At 53.0% G+C, this 16,573-nt stretch overlaps 1 protein-coding gene across 1 annotated transcript; it reads left to right on the top strand.

The window, feature by feature from the left end:
• The first annotated feature begins 6,704 nt into the window (after nt 1-6,704).
• LRFN3 (leucine rich repeat and fibronectin type III domain containing 3) lies at nt 6,705-13,910 on the top strand. The gene is made up of 3 exons (XM_063110764.1): nt 6,705-7,847; nt 9,316-10,752; nt 13,231-13,910. Exons 2-3 carry the CDS (start codon nt 9,332-9,334, stop codon nt 13,694-13,696), a joined length of 1,887 nt encoding a protein of 628 aa, XP_062966834.1. The 5' UTR covers nt 6,705-7,847; nt 9,316-9,331; the 3' UTR covers nt 13,697-13,910.
• The last annotated feature ends 2,663 nt before the right edge of the window (nt 13,911-16,573 follow it).

Here is a 16,573-nt window from a genome sequence, read left to right on the forward strand (position 1 = left end):
CGGCCTTTCTGTTGCCCGAGTAAGGAATGGCGTAGCCACCCCTGGCTGTCTTATCTTAGCTCCCGCTGCTGGGGCTCCTACACCAAGCCGTCGGTGCCTACCCACCCACTAAACCCAGCGGGCACGGCAGAACTTCCGCGCCTGCGCAACACCGCCCTCCCGGGGCGCGGGTCCTACACCCCATAATCCCCCGCGCCGCTCTGGGCACGCTCTGAGCGAGTGCGGCCCCCGCCTCCAGACGAAGGCAAGGTGTTGCAGAGGGGTACAGCGCGGCCTTCTGGGAAATGTAGTTCGAGTGCTGGGTTGGAGCCGCCGCTTAACCCGCCCTCGATACTACGCGCCCCACAATACGCCGCGTGCGCAGCGGCTGAGCAGCGTGTTGCTGCCCTCACGTGGCAGCTGAGCGGTTACGCCCTGGTCTGGAACGGTGGCTGGAGACGTTGAGGGTGCCCCTGGGAACCTGTGGGAAGCCTTTCTAGAGATTAAGGCTCCAAGACCTAGGCCAAGAAAGGGTGGTAGTAATGAAGAAATTGGAGATAGGGCCAGCTGTGAGGATTAAATGAAATCAGGAGAGTAACTGTTGGCTGCCTATTATGTTATTATTATAGCTAGTACTTATATACCCTTTTCATGTGCCAAGCACTGCTCCCAGCGCTTTACATGTACTCGTATTAGCTTATTTAATTCTCCCAACAGCCACTTGAGGTATTATCAGCCCCCACTTTTAAAGGAATGAAGTTGAAGCCCAGAGAAGGGAATAACTTGCCCAGCGTGACTCGGCTGGTCAGTGGCAGAGCTGGAATTTGAACCCAGGCTGTCAGGCTTCAAATTATATGCTCTTCTTTACTATGAATATCTTATCACCCTATTAAATTCTCCTGAGATTGTAATCAGCACGTGAATCACCCAAGATGGCCATTAGCATGTAAATCTCTTTAAACTGGTGATTATTAGTTCCTGCCCAAATTTGTGATCTAGCCCTGCTCTAGGACAAACTTTATAATCAACATAGACATACAGTTAGCACATGAATCAGCACAGGTTTCTGTTCACAGGGATCAGACTTCTGATTAGCACTTGAAACAGCAGTGGTTTGAGCTGGGGTCATTAGGTTTCCAATTTGCACAGGGATCTGCACACAAGGACTATGTTCTTGCCTGAGAAAGGCCTATTTCCTTTTGGTCCACGTGACCTCCTCCTCAGATGTCACCCCAGCCCCTCCCTGAAACCCACCACCATACCACCAGTACCATTTCCAATACGCAGGCTTGGTGATTTCCTTGCCCTCTCCACTCCCCCATCTTGTTTCTAATGGAAAATCACAGCAACAACACAGGTTCAGAAATTTCTGTTCTTTCTCTTTCTGCCTTATGAGGAGAAACAAATCCAGAGCAGGGACTACGTCTGGTTTATGGACATGTTCTCAGTATTGGGCCTGGCACACAGTGAGAGCTCAATAAATCTCTGGGGAATGAGCACTGGATTCTCACCGTCATCTATCAGCGCTGACCTAAAAACTTACCAAATCAATCCAGGTTCACTTTGCCCTCAAAGTAGGCAAATTTGTGTTCACCCACTCTAAAGGCAGGAGATCAGGGTAGGTAGGTGGGTAGTCAGACTGGGGCTGGGAACTTCTCCCTGGAACAGGATTCGGTGTAGAGGGTGGAAGGAGATCCCACAGCCTCTTTCTGCTGCCTCCCCCTGAGGTTATGGATCTGGTGCTGGTTAATGATGGGACAATAATGATACATACTTCCTTTGCATAGCTGTGGCTGGAAGGGGGCTTCTCAGCCTGGGAATTTGTTTTCAACCCCCCCTATACATCCAGAGTGACTGTGTGACTAGTTGTCTCTAAAAAAAAAGATGGGCAGAAGGGAATGTTGTAGTTCACTTCTAGGCCAAGTTTTTTAAGAAGCTGGTGAAACTTTTCCACCCCATTTCCTCCTATTTGCCAGGTGGAAGCAGATAATTCTGAGCCCCAGAAAATAATGGAGCCAAGATTAAACAAATCTGGTGTGTGAATCACCAGATGGAGGACAGCTGCCAATCAACCAGGACATCTGAGAGAGAAATAAAATATTATGTGAAGTTACCAAAATCCAGTGAGTTATTTGTTACAGCAGCTGGCATTATGCTAACTAATACACTGACCCTTCCCAGGCCCCTGATATCAGTAAAACTTGAGCACCAGTCATTCTGTAAAATGACCCTTTAATCCACAAATATGGTGTTTAGGCTTTCACATAGCAGGTCTATACAGCAGCCCAAAGTCTCTATGTTTGGTAGTTAAAAGTTACTAGTATATTTCCCTCCATTCTTTGCACAAATGTAAACTTTTCCCCTTGTTCTATGGAAGCCTTTTTCCATGTTGATAGTTGGAAGTCATTAAAGCAGACCCTGAATGTTGTGTTTAGGTCTTCCACTGTTGTTAAGCAGAACCTCATGCACAGAGTCTTTGTGCTTGCCCTGCAGAAGTTGGTGCCTGCCTGGGACCCATTAATCTGATTCAGGGTAGTGCGGGGACATGGGGGTAGATGCGTACTCATATTCCTGCCCCTCTCTTTTGACCCCACCATGTGGAGTTGCACCTTCAGGCCCGATCTTTAAAGTGAGTCCCTAATCCTCAGTACCAATTCATGTGCTAATTACAAAGCTGACCTAATTCCAGTGCATCCCACTGGTTGGAATTGAGATGGTGGGTGCTATTTGAGGGACAGAAGGACACCACCTTCATCCCTCCTTGCTTTGACAACCCCCTGATTTGGAAAGGGCCTAAGTCCCTTTAAAAAGTGACCCTTTTTCACAAACTGACCAACTTCATTGATTTGAGTGTGCGTGCATGTGCACACATGTTCATGTGTGTGTTCATCCCTTGTGTGTCTGATGTGAATCTCTGAATGTGCTTCTTGTGTGTATATGTGGGTATGTGGCCTGAGCATGTGTGCAAGAGAATCTGTGTGAGGAGTGTTGTTTCTACACACATGACCTCTCACATGCCCGATGCAAGGTTGTGTGTGTGTTTCAGAGGTGTGTGTCTAAGGGTGCGCCTGTCCAGGTGTGTGTGTTCCAAGTGCCTGCACGTGTATGATTTAGTGAGCCTGAGTACATGATGTGCATGTGTGAGTATGGGTGTGTCCTGTGTGTGTCTGTGTATATTATGGCCTACTCTGTGTGTATCAGATGGTGTGTGTGTAAGCAGTCCCTTTTCCCCCAAGGCCTCCTCAACTCTCAGGCAACGTAACCTCCTTTTGCTGTGGCTGTTTTTGCCACTTCTGTCCCCTTCTCCAGATGTTGCAATTAAGTAAATGCAGTAATTAAGCAGAGTCCTCCGAACAACCATCCCCATCAGGATTCCTTCCAGGAGCTAATGAAGTGTTACAGTATATGCAGACACACATGGTAATATCTAAGCACCTCAGTGCCCCCAGGCTGCACATGCTGTGGCATGAAGGCACAGGCAAGCTGCACACAAACAGCGTAAGGAAGCCCTTTGCCCACCTGCCTTGTCTGTAATTCAGGTCTCAGCATAATGGTCTCTTGCTCCAGGGAGCCTTCCAGGCCTGGAGCAGGGAAGAGGGATTGGACCCGGCCCGTGAGGCCCCACACTGCTCGCTTCCACCATCAGAGCCTTGACCACTCTGGCCTGTGCTTTGTCATCACAGCTCTTATTATTTTGCCTTGTGCTTCCCTTATCACAACCCTGACCACAATGGCCCAGGCTTCCCTCATGGCAGCCCCAGTCTTTCTAGCCTGAGCTTCTCCTATCCCAACTCTGACCACTCTGGGCTGTCTGGAGATGTGACTTTCTCCCTTTTGGAATGTGAGTTCATTGTAGACAGGACCTGGGCTGTCTCGGTCATCACTTTTACTACAATGTCATCTAGTATTATGCCCAGGAATCCACAGAAACTGTTGAACTAATGGTAGCATCTTTGCCTCTGCCTCTCTCTGCTTCTTTTCTTTTTTTTTCCTAAAAAGACCGGTAAGAGGATCTTAACCCTTGACTTGGTGTTGTCAGCACCACGCTCTCCCAAGTGTGCTAACCAGCCATCCCTACATAGGGTCAGAACCCGTGGCCTTGGTGTTACCAGCACCACCAAGTGAGCCAGGGGCCAGCCCTCTCTCTCTGCTTCCGAATCCCTCTTTATATCTCTAAATATTTTGCTCTCTCTCTCTTTTTCTTCCCCTAACCGGTAAGGGGATCGCAACCCTCGGCACGGTGTGGTCCGCACCACGCTCAGCCAGCAAGCGCACCGGCCATCCCTATGTAGGATCCGAACCCACAGCCTTGGCACTACCAGTGCCGCAATCTCCTGAGTGAGCCACGGGGCCAGCCCAATATTTCAGTCTCTTTGGCACACTCTTGGGGAGCTGCATTCCCTCAACCCACCAGGTGTCAGCATGGTTGAACCACGCACATCACAGATGTCCGTGCTTTAACCTAGCTGTTCTCAAAGTGTGGTCCCTGAACTAGCAGCATTAGCATTACCTGGGAACTAACTAAAAATGCAAATGTTTCGGTCCCACCTCAGACCGACTAAATGAGAAACTCTGGGGTTTGGGCTTGTAGAGCTATGATCAGCAAACCTTCCAGGTGATCCTGGTGGGTTAAACTGTGAGAACGACAGTCTCATTCATGCAAGGCATCCCTCTCTGCTTCCCTACTCAGATTCAGATGGCTTTCAGTACCACTCTCTCCACCTACAGTGAAAATCAACACTCAGATGGGGTAAGAATTAGTGGATAAATGCCCCAGCCTCTTGAACTTTGCTGGGGCAGTAGCGGGAGGGTTCTGATGTGTTCTGCAAGGTTCCTTAAAGTTCTCTGGCAGAATTGAGCCCAAGTTGCCCAAACAGGCAACCTGCTCCTCATCGATACACCCTCTATTTGCTTTCCCTGTCTCATACTTCCCTCTCCTTTGCTCCTATTTCCTGGGGACAACCTCCCCCCACCACACACACACACACAAAATCAGCCAATTCCACTGAATCCTAATCCCAGGCCTGCTCTTGGGGTCCTCTCCACATCTCTCCCTCTGTCTCCCCTATCTCCACCATCTCTGTGGCATCTCTGGTGCCTTTGCATCCTTTTTCTGAGTGTCTGAGTGACCAGTATCCAATGTGCTGGGCAGGGAGCACTGATGAACTTTGCTAATGATCTGGAAAGGCGGGCCCTAGGGCTGAGTTAATTTTAACCGCAATTTTTCAATACATGTAAGTGGAAGGAGCCAAAAATCTATTCTGAAACCTTCAGCAGAGCTAGGGATGCCAGGGTGGACATGCTTCCACACCTCCCCCAAGGTCACTTTACTTCTCCATTCAGATGGGTGTTCCTAGGGTGTTTTCCAGGACCACTCAGGTTCCCCAATGTAGGACCATGTCCCCCTCAGACCACCCAGGCCAAGGCTGTGTCCCCTTTGGACCAGGGCTCCCAAAACACCAGGCCCCCCCATTGCTATAACCGAATTCCCAGGCCCAGCTTGGAGACCATCACCCACACCCCTCTTCCTGTGATAGCATCTGCCAGGAGAGTGTGGAACCCCCCAATTTCCCCTCTGCTGTCTTCTCATAAGCATCGGGACAGGCAGACATCACTTCTGGTGAGTCATGTGTTGGTATAATTCCTATCTAAGAGGCAGTGGACCTGAGCGGGAAAAGAGAGAGAAAGTGGACACACTTCTCAGGATCAACCTGGGCAGCCCTCTGCCTTGTCCCATTTCCTATCTTCTGCCTCCCTAGGATATCTGTTCAGTGTAAACGTTTTGAGGTTTATCCCTAATCCCAGAGAGGACAGGGTCTTGGAGCCAAGTTTTTCCCCTGCAGCCAGGGAAAGGAGCGTTGGGAAAGAGCTCCTCTGGCCTGAAAGATCAGGCCTGTGGCTGGGCAGGGCCCAGGTAAGGAAACTCCACCTGTGGAAAGGACATCCCAGGGAGGTGGTGCTGAGATAGAGGGACAGAGGCGACAGGTTTGAGGATTAGGGGGCTCTGGGATGGAGGGCTACATTCAAGTCTATGAATGAGTACTGGACACATACCAGAGTACTTCAAAAAGTTCGTGGAAAGATTTGTATTATCTTTTAATTTCATTTTTCCACGAACTTTTTGAAGTACAGATGTACACCATACCCATCCTCACAGCTGCATATTGCCTCAGGTACTGTCAATTAGAGCGTGTGTGTGTGTGTGTGTGTGTGTGTGTGTGTGTGTGTGTGTGTGTGTGTGTGTGTGTGTGTGTGTATGGGTGCGCGCGCGCGCTCCCGCGCACTGTCTCTGACTCTCTCACTTGTCCTTCTCGTTTGTCTCTCTGTCTCTCCCTCTGAGTCTCTCACTGTCTCTGCATATTTCCATCTCTCCTTGAATATGTGTGTTTCTGTCTCTCTGCCTTTCTCACTCTATTCTTCTCTGTCCCTCAATCTTAATCTGCCCGTTTTTTGTCTCTATCTCCGTCTTTTCGCCGTCTCTATCTCTGTCTGTGCCTCAGTGACTGCGTCTCTCTGTCTCAGTCTCTCTGTATCCAAGGATTCTCCCAGCAGCGCCAGGGCGACTCCATGGGAGGTGGGGCCAGGGGCGCGCCTTTGAGAGAGTGGGGGGGGGGGGGGCTGCCTACGCCTTTAAGCGCGGGCGCGCGCGGGGCCTGCGCCTTTAAGCACGGGCGCGCGCACGGCCCTGGGTTCCCGGCGAGGAGGCCGCGGGAGCGCCCGGACCCGGCCCGCCTGCCTGGCCCCCGCCCGGCCCCCGCCCCGGCCCCGGCGGGGGAGGGGTCTCTCAGCGCGGCCCCTCCCCCTTTCGCCCCCTCCTGCCCTGCGGTGCCCCCATCCCGCGTGTCCCTGTCTGTCCATCCGCGCCCAGGCCTCGCCCCACCCCGGCCCTGGGGCTGTCCGGCCGCCCGCCTACCCACCGAAGCCGATCCCCTCCCTCAGGGCCAGCCCCCTGCCGCAGCCCAGGAAGCTAGCCGGGACGACGCTGCCCCAGACCCAGGGCCCGCACCTCGACCTCGGGGTCCTGCACCTCGAGAGTAGATCAAAAGATCCGGAAACCCGAGCCTGGGACCCCGAGCTTGGGCCAGCACCCCGAGAACTGGCCGTGGAACCCCAAGACCAGGAGCCTGAACCTCAATATCTAGGGCTGAAATCTTGACATCGGTCCCTGAAACCCCAAGATTTGGAGCCTGAACCCCATCATATGGAACACGGACCCCAAGATTCGGCGCTGGGACCCCAAGATTTGGCATCTAAAACCCCAAATCTGGAGCTGAACTCTGAATTCTGTGCCAGGGCCCTTGAAATCTGGGACTGGATTTCCAAATCTCAACCCTGGAACCCACTATCTGGGACTTGAACCCTGGGATTTAGGCCTCAGATTCCAAGATCTGAACCTTGGGATTCCAGGGGTTCTGAACATGAGTTTGGGCCTGAAGTCCTTGTTGCAGATCTGAATACTGAAAGCTGGGGCTACAGACCTCCAAATCTTGTCTCAGCACCCCAGTATCTGAATGCAGAACTCCAGTACTGGATCCCAATACTGGGCTTGGGACTCAAACCCTAAACTCCGCCATCTGGTTGTTTAGCATCCCAAGACTGAAGCTGGGAGACACTGATCCTGAACAATCCAAACTGGGGCCTGAGTCTCTAAAACTGGACCCTGGAAGCCCAATATTTGGGGGTCTGGTTCCCCGAGTATCAAGTTCTGGAGACTCTGTGGCCACAGATTTGAGCTGAGACACAAAAGACAGTCCCTCAACAGAGACCTTGGAGACAGCAAGGCATGACCAGACACCTCCTCCAGAGCCCTGACCTCTGACCCCATTGGAGCCTGAGGACCTTGCTCCCTGGGGCGGCTTCCAGCTCAGGTAAGGTTATTGAGAGACCTCCTCGGTGGGGAGGGACTTGGGAGGAGCTTTGTGGCTGAGGGTGGAGGTAGGTGACGGCCAGGTCCCCTTTGGCACTCAGAGTTTCACCAGGAAAAAGACGTTCCCCCATGGGTCTGCCTCCATTTCCTGCTCTGCCTCAAACACTCTCTGGACACTTGGCCAGCCCTGCCCCTCTCTGACCTACTCATGCCCAGTCAATGGCATCTCCAGTTCTCTGACACACACACACATACACCCTTGCCCTTATGGCTTCTCACCATCTGTCTTATCTGACCATCTCCAGCTGCCTCTCCTGTCCACCACTCCTCTCTCTGGTCCCCTCTGGCCACCACTCCTCTCAATGACCATTTCTGTTCACCTCTCCTCTTTCTGATCATCTTTGACACCCTTGTCCACAGCTTCTCTCTCCAGCCACCTCTGTCTACTGCTTCTCTAAATGACCATCTTTGACACCTCTGTCCACTGGGCCTCTCCTGAATCATCTTTTGCCAGCTGTCTTGGCCTCAGTCCACCCTTGACTCTAAGCCTTGGTTGCTGACCATCTCCAACCATCTTTGACATCTCTGTCTACAACTCTTCTCTCCAGCCACCCTGTCCATCTCTCCTCTCCAGCCTACTCTGTCCACCTTTCCTCTCTCTGACCATCTTTCACCATCCCTTGCCCTCCTCCCACCCCTGACCCTAACTCCCAGTCTACAACCATCTCACCATCTCTGCCCTTTACTGCCTGCCTCTCTCTCTCTCTCTCTCTCTCTCTCTCTCTCTCTCTCTCTCTCTCTCTCTCTCTCTCTCTCATTCATTGATGCTCTCTGATCATTTCTAACATCTCTGGCTACCTTGCTTCTCTCTGATGACCTCTCCCCACACCCATCGACCAACTGTCGTGGTCTCTGGCTGACTCTGACATATCTGTCCTTTACTCCTCTCTCTGACCACTCCTCTTGCTTTGGACCATTGCTGACCATCTCTCCTGAACTGCCCACCTCTCCTCTCTTTGTCCACCTCTCGTCTTCTTGACTGTCTCTAATCTCCTCTCCTCTCTGGTCATGTCTGACCACTTCTAATCATTTCTACCACCCTGACCACATCTCTGTATGGCCATCTTTAACCATCTCTCTTTGGCCACATCTAAAGCCCTCTGCTAAAACCCACCATGACCAACTCCCCTATTCTCTGGTCATCTCTGACCATTCCTAACCACCTCCCTTCCCTCTGTCTTTGTTCATTTCTGCTCCCTCTGTTCCTCTGTGACACATCTCTCTGAGTCTTTGACCATCTCCTCTGATTTTTAATCATGTCTGGCCACTCCTCTCTCTGACCATCTTTGGCCAGTTCCTCTGCTCTCACCCCGCTGTGACCTTGTCTCCTGGTCTCGGACCACCCCAATCCGCCATAGGACCTCTTTTCTGGCCTCAGCCTGCCCTAATGCTTTCCCTCTTCCCTGCAGGCCGCCCCTGCCCGCAATGGCCATCCTCCCATTTCTCCTTTGCCTGCTGCCACTGGCCCCCGCCTCGACTCCACCCCAGCCAGCCACACCCAGCCCGTGTCCCCGCCGCTGCCGCTGCCAGACACAGTCACTGCCCCTAAGTGTGCTGTGCCCAGGGGCAGGTCTCCTGTTTGTGCCACCCTCGCTGGACCGGCGGGCAGCCGAGCTGCGCCTGGCAGACAACTTCATCGCGGCTGTGCGCCGCCGTGACCTGGCCAACATGACGGGCCTGCTGCATCTGAGCTTGTCGCGTAACACCATCCGCCATGTGGCAGCTGGCGCCTTTGCTGACCTACGTGCCCTGCGCGCTCTGCACCTAGATGGCAACCGGCTGACCTCGCTGGGCGAGGGTCAGCTGCGTGGCCTGGTCAACTTACGCCACCTCATCCTGAGCAACAACCAGCTGGCAGCCCTGGCGGCTGGTGCCCTGGACGACTGTGCTGAAACACTTGAGGACCTCGACCTCTCCTACAACAACCTCGAGCAGTTGCCCTGGGAGGCTTTGGGCCGCCTAGGCAACGTCAATACGTTAGGCCTCGACCACAACTTGCTGGCTTCCGTACCTGCTGGCGCCTTTTCCCGCCTGCACAAACTGGCACGGCTAGACATGACCTCCAATCGCCTGACCACCATCCCACCTGACCCACTCTTCTCCCGCCTACCGCTGCTCGCCAAGCCCCGTGGCTCACCTGCCTCTGCTCTAGTGCTGGCCTTTGGCGGGAACCCCCTGCACTGCAACTGCGAGCTGGTGTGGCTACGGCGCCTGGCACGGGAGGACGACCTCGAGGCCTGTGCCTCCCCACCTGCTCTGGGTGGCCGCTACTTCTGGGCTGTGGGTGAAGAGGAGTTTGTGTGCGAGCCACCCGTGGTGACTCACCGCTCGCCTCCCCTGGCCGTGCCTGCAGGTCGGCCAGCTGCCCTGCGCTGCCGGGCAGTGGGGGACCCAGAGCCCCGTGTGCGATGGGTGTCACCCCAGGGCCGGCTGCTGGGCAACTCCAGCCGTGCTCGCGCCTTCCCTAACGGGACATTGGAGCTGCTGGTCACCGAGCCAGGCGATGGTGGCATCTTCACCTGCATTGCGGCCAATGCGGCTGGTGAAGCCACAGCTGCTGTTGAGCTGACTGTGGGTCCCCCACCACCACCCCAGCTAGCCAATAGCACGAGCTGTGACCCCCCGCGGGACGGGGATCCTGATGCCCTCACCCCGCCTTCTGCTGCCTCTGCCTCCGCCTCCGCCAAGGCAGCTGACACTGGGCCCCCTACCGACAGAGGCGTCCAAGTGACTGAGCATGGGGCCACAGCTGCTCTCGTCCAGTGGCCAGATCAACGGCCTATCCCAGGCATCCGCATGTACCAGATCCAGTACAACAGCTCAGCTGATGACATCCTCGTCTACAGGTGCAGGGTCCAGGCAGTGGTGTAGCTTGGGTGGGGGAGTGAGGTGGGGGGAGTGTTGGGGAGTACACCTACTAATACCCCAGACTGAAGCACAGTTAAGAAATGATGCTGCAAGGTTGCAAAAGAAATCAAGCAGCAAGGATAACAAGAATCAGACAGAAAGGGTAAAAGAAATCTGACATCAGTGGTTAAAAAAAATCAGACTGTAAGGACAAAATAAATTAGACAGCAAATGTTAAATCAGGCTACAGGACTAAAAAAATATCAAGCAATAATGATAAATCAGGCTGTATGGGTAAAAAGAAATAAGGCCGCAAGAGTAAAGAGCAGCAAACATAAAAAGGAAATCAGTCACCAAAAGTAAAAAGTCATCAGCCAGAAGAGTAAAAAGTTCATTGGGGGTTGCGGGGGATAAAAACAAATTTAAGTAGTGAAGGTAAAGAATAAAAAACAGGGTTTCCAGATGACAGGGCTAGATACAAGCCAGGCTGCAGGAAGAAATGGAGATCAAGCAGGAAGGCGTGGGGATCACAGGAAGAGTGAAATGAGGCAGCCCTGTGAACAAAGGAAGTCAGAACAGACGTTGGCGGGGAGGAGGTTACACAGAGAGTAGGCTTTGGGTTTCTGCAGTGTGAACTGCTCCACATGTTTGGAGTTCTAATACTGTGTCATCTAAATCTTTGATTTTATAAACAAATTGAAACTAGTTTGATCTTCCACAAGCAGGAATATCCTGTTTGCCATTCTTGGGGTTTCGCTTCTCTCTTCCATTGTTGCAAACAAAAAACCTGGAGTTTACACAGCAAGAGGTGGGTCAGTACAACTTCTTCTCCCAAGCCAGAGAGCACCTGGTACATCTGCTATGACCACTTGTGGTCAGTGATGTGGTTGCTGAGCCAGGTGCTGCTGTCACCAAAGTCCATCCTTGCACGGATGTCTGTGGATGACTCCCTGTCCTCAATTCCAGGCTGGGCCAAGGGTTCAGTCCCCAAGGCCTGGTTGCAAGGACTGGACCTCCCAAGGGCTGGGGTCTGCACCTTAGAAACCCAGTACCTGGATCCCCTTTTCCTCCCTTGGGGCTAAACCTCAAGAGATGGTCGCTTGATTTCCTTTTCTGTCCTAAAAATCCAATGAGCTCATTCCACTCCTTTTCTCAGACAACATTAGTCGGTAGATTCCATGGAAGGCCCATCCCTGAAAATCACACAAGTCCTGGCCACCTTGTTTAGGGGGGAATGGGATGCATGCTCTCCTAGATAGTCACTCTCCCACAGGCAATCACAGGGTTCCCTGCACCTCTCTCATTAAAGCTGTCTAGGAATAAAACAGATTATGAAACAAGTTAAATCTCCAACAGGATGCACTGCCATGAAAGGAAATTGGGTGGTAAGGATAAAAGGAAACAGGAAAGGTAAGGATAAATAGAAACCAGTCAACAGAGATAAAAGGGAATTAGGTGACAGAGCTGGAAAGAAATAAGGCAATGGGAAAAATGAAATCAGCAGTGATGATTGTGGCACATTAGTTTAATGAAAAGGGAATCAGATGACAGGACTCACTGAAAAGTCAGACTATAGACATAATAATAATAATAATAAGACAATGGGGCTAGGGAGAAATTTATTGGCAGGTTGGAAGGAAATCAGGCAACAGGGGTACGGGGAAATCAGGTGGTTAGATTAAAGAAAGTTCTAGCTGTACACTAGAGGAAAATCAGGCAGCAGGAAAAGGGAAATCAGGCACAGTCGGGAGAGAAGTCATGGGAACCAGAAGGGAATTGGGTGAGGTTCTGGAGGGAGATTGGGAAGTGAGATTAGAGAGAAATTGGATGGGAGCTAGAAGGAAGAGAAGTTAGGTTAGAAGGGAATCAGGCAGGGTTAGAGCAAAACTGGGCAGTGAGCTAGAGAGGAATCTGGCAGCCAGGCTGAAGGGAACTTGGGTGGTGAGACCGGAGTGATATCAGGCAGAGGATTGGGGCAAAATTGGGCAGGGACCGGAGGGAAGTTGAGCTGCAGGCTGGGGGGAAATTGGGTGGCAGTGTGAGAGGGGAATTAGGCAGCTGTGTAAAATGAAACAGGACTGGAAGAACTCAAGTGCTATGCTACAGAGAAATTGGGCAGTGGGACTAGATTGAAACTGGGTAGCAGAGGCAGTGGGACTGGAGGGAACTCCAGCAACACACTAGAGGGAAATTGGGCATCAGGCCTAGAGCGAAATCAAACTGGGGAATTTGGATGGCAGGCTATGGGGAAGTGACAGGGTGGGCTAACGTGACATTGGCTGACAGACTGGAGGGATAGCAGTCAGGTGGCTGAAGGTATTAGACCAGAGGGAATTGGGGTGGTGGTTAGCGGGAACTCAGTGGGCTAGAGTGAAATGGAGCGATAGAATGCTAGCCCCCAGGGGCTTGGGTGGGGAGAGAGCACAGGGTGGGAGCTGGGCAGCGGAGACCTGACCCCTCCCTACCTGCTCCTCCAGGATGATCCCGGCGGACAGCCGCTCCTTCCTGTTGACGGACCTGGCGTCAGGCCGGACCTACGATCTGTGTGTGCTAGCTGTGTACGAGGATGGTGCCACGGGGCTGACAGCCACACGGCCCGTGGGCTGCGCCCGCTTCTCCACGGAGCCAACACTGCAGCCGTGCGGGGCCCCACATGCACCCTTCCTGGGCGGCACTATGATCATCGCACTGGGTGGTGTCATCGTGGCCTCGGTACTGGTCTTCATCTTTGTGCTGCTTATGCGCTACAAGGTGCACGGTGGCCAGCCCCCTGGCAAGGCCAAGGCTCCTGCGCCCGTCAGCAGCGTTTGCTCCCAGACCAACGGCGCCCTGGGCCCCACGCCCACTCCATCAGCCCCAGAGCCTGTGGCACCTAGGGCCCATACTGTGGTCCAGCTGGACTGTGAGCCCTGGGGGCCCAGCCATGAACCTGCAGGACCCTAGTGGAGCATCCACCTCCACGGCTCCTCTGGCCCCAGGGACAGTAGGACCCAGACACCCCACGGGATCTGGCCTCAGACTCACCAAATTGCTCACGGTTTTTAAAACTCTGATGGGGAGGGTGTCGGGGACACCGGGGCACAACAAGAAAGTCCTATTTTTCTAAGCTTGGGCCTGGACCCTTGCCCTTGTCTCTGTCTGTGGGGGTTGGGGAATCACGCAGGCTCTGGAGCTGGGGAATGTCTCTGGAAAGAGACATTCCCCTCTCACCCAGTTCGGCCTGATGTCCCTGGGAGAGGCTGAGGATGGTCATCCATTCAGTCAACAGACATTCCTTGAGCATTCACCCTGGGCATGCCCAGTGCTAGACAACGCTGCAGTGACCCAGACAGCCCTGAGCCTTACCTTCATGGGGCCTAATGTCCAGTGGGAGACAGACATGGCTCCAGACAGCAATAGCCCAGAGTATCCAGGAATGTGGTGATAAGGGAAGCTTAGAGGATTGTGATAGCCCAGAAGAGGTGCCTGACTCAGCCTAGGGTATGGTCAGGGAGGGCTTCCTAGATACAGAAGGAGACATGTAATCCGAAAATGACATCTGAAAGAGACAATTGGCAAAGAGCAGAAGGAAAGCTGTTCCAAGCAGAGGGCACAGTACAAGCAAGATTTTAACATGTACCCAGGCATCGAGGGTACTGTGGTAGTGGGGAGGAAGGAGGGGTGATCAGGGTCCAAGACCTTCAGGCTGAGGAGCTCAGACTTTGGCCTGATGGTATTGGGGAGCCATGGAGGATTCTATGCAGAAGAGGGATGGAGTCACATTCAGCCTTTAGGAAGATCCTTCCAGTGCTATGAGGAGGGGATTAGAGGAGGAGACTGAAGCTGGGAGCCCAGGAGGAAGCCAGGGCAGGGACCTGGGTGGGTGAGGACCAGGGCAGGGCTGGGGGAAAGAAGAAGGGAGTGGGTGATAGAGACATTCAGGAAGCTGAGTGGAAGGTTATGGAGCTGAAGAGCCACAAAGGAGGGGAGTGTCCGGGGCAAGACCCCAGCCTCTGGCTGGCGCAGAGAGATGGTGGAGCTCCCCTGATACAGGACTAGGGAGGAGGGGCAGTTTGGGGGAAGGTGCTAAGGCCAGTGAAGGACTCATTGGATATAGAGGTCTCAGAGGATGTCTGGGGGTGGTGTCAAGGAGGCAACAGGACCCCTGATCTGAGGCTGGAGCTAGGGACAGAAATGAGGGCTTTGTCAGCAGAGATGGGGAACTGAGGCCATTGAGGGTGAGATGGCCTCTGGGAGGGGTCCCAAGTCCCAGCCACTGGGACTTTCCATATTCAAGGGAGAGGCAAAGAAAAACCTAACAAAGACTAAACAGGAACATCCTGCAGAGGGGCAGGAGGAAGAAATCCAAACAATTCAGACCCACGTGACTGCTGTGTTTAATGCTATAAAGGCTGCGGTGACTCCAGCAAGAGCAATTGTTGGAGACTGGTTGGGACAGACACCAGTTTCAGCTGATTTGATAGTAGGAGGTAAGAAAGTGTAGATAGGGAGTGTAGACCCTAAGATGCTGTGGGCCTGGAGCCTGATTTGGGTTGATCTGTAATTTTCGACCCCATGTCTCCCAGGGTCGGTCCTCACTCTGTCTTGAACTGTCCTAGGACCCCCTCAGACACCAGGCATGGAGGTTTGTAGGACCAAACTCTGGGCCTAGAAAATGTCAGGCCTCATTGGAGATCCAGGAATGGGATTGGCAGAAAGAGAAATAGTGCTCCCTGAACTCGGGGCTTCTCTAATGGTGGGTCCAGAGGCAGGAATGTGGAGGGAACTTGGGTCCTGTCAGCCTTCTGGAGTGATGCTGGTGTGAGGGCATGGTGAAGAGGGCCCAAGATTAGACTGGCCATTCTCATGACCTGGTGCACATGACCTTGTCATCGTGGGATGACAAATCCTAGATTTGCCCCCAGCTTTTTTGGTAGGTCTAGGCTTTGGAAATGATACTCCATTAGCCATGGGGACAGCCTGAGTCCCAGGGGCCTGCTCTGACCCTGCTGTCCCCTAGCAGTATCTTGAGGTCCTCTCTCCTGTTTGTTACCCTGGAGTGGCTGAGGTCAGTTGGGGTCATCAGAGAGAGTGAGGGCGTAAGTCTTGGGGAAGGAGCCCAGGGAGTGGGAGGATTGGGTGCCTAGTACCAGCTACAGAATGCCAGTTGCTGCCATGAGGGGGGACCAGAGTGCACTGTTCCTTAAATATGAACAATCTTTACTATGTGCCTACTGTGTGCAATGCACTGGGGATTCAGTGCTGAACAAATACAGGCCCAAGTCCTGCCCTCATATATCTCACCATCTGGTGGGGACACAGATGTTAAGTAATCACACAAGCAAGTGTAAAGCATCTGTGGTTACAACGGGCACCGTGCAGGAGAGATGTATGGAACTGGAAGACCCTATAACCAGGAGACCTGACTCAGGAAGAGAGCTTGAAGAAAGCTTCCTGGAGGAGGGGAGGCCTCGGCTGAGACCTGAAGGATGCTCAAGTTGGAGTTAACTAGGCAAGGGATGGAAAGGGCATTCCAGGTAAATGGAACAGCATTGCTGAGGGATGCATGGTGAGTAAAAGCAACTGAAGGAGACCAGGGGGCTGAAGTGGGGCGAGGAGAGTGGAGTGATGTGATGTTGAAGGTAGAGAGTGGGAAGGCGGCAGATGACACAGCACCTGTAGGCTGCTGGACTTAGAAGCATGAGACGCCATTGGAGGGTTTTGAGCTATGAGGAGAGTAGTGTTCTCTGATCTCAAGGAAGCTTCAGTGGCGGGTCTGTTTGTGTGTGGGAGTCTGAGGAGGAGGATACTGCAGTGGTCCAGGCAGAGTGGTGAACTGGA

The sequence above is a fragment of the Cynocephalus volans genome, chromosome 10 (assembly GCF_027409185.1).
Source record: "Cynocephalus volans isolate mCynVol1 chromosome 10, mCynVol1.pri, whole genome shotgun sequence".
NCBI lineage: Eukaryota > Metazoa > Chordata > Mammalia > Dermoptera > Cynocephalidae > Cynocephalus > Cynocephalus volans.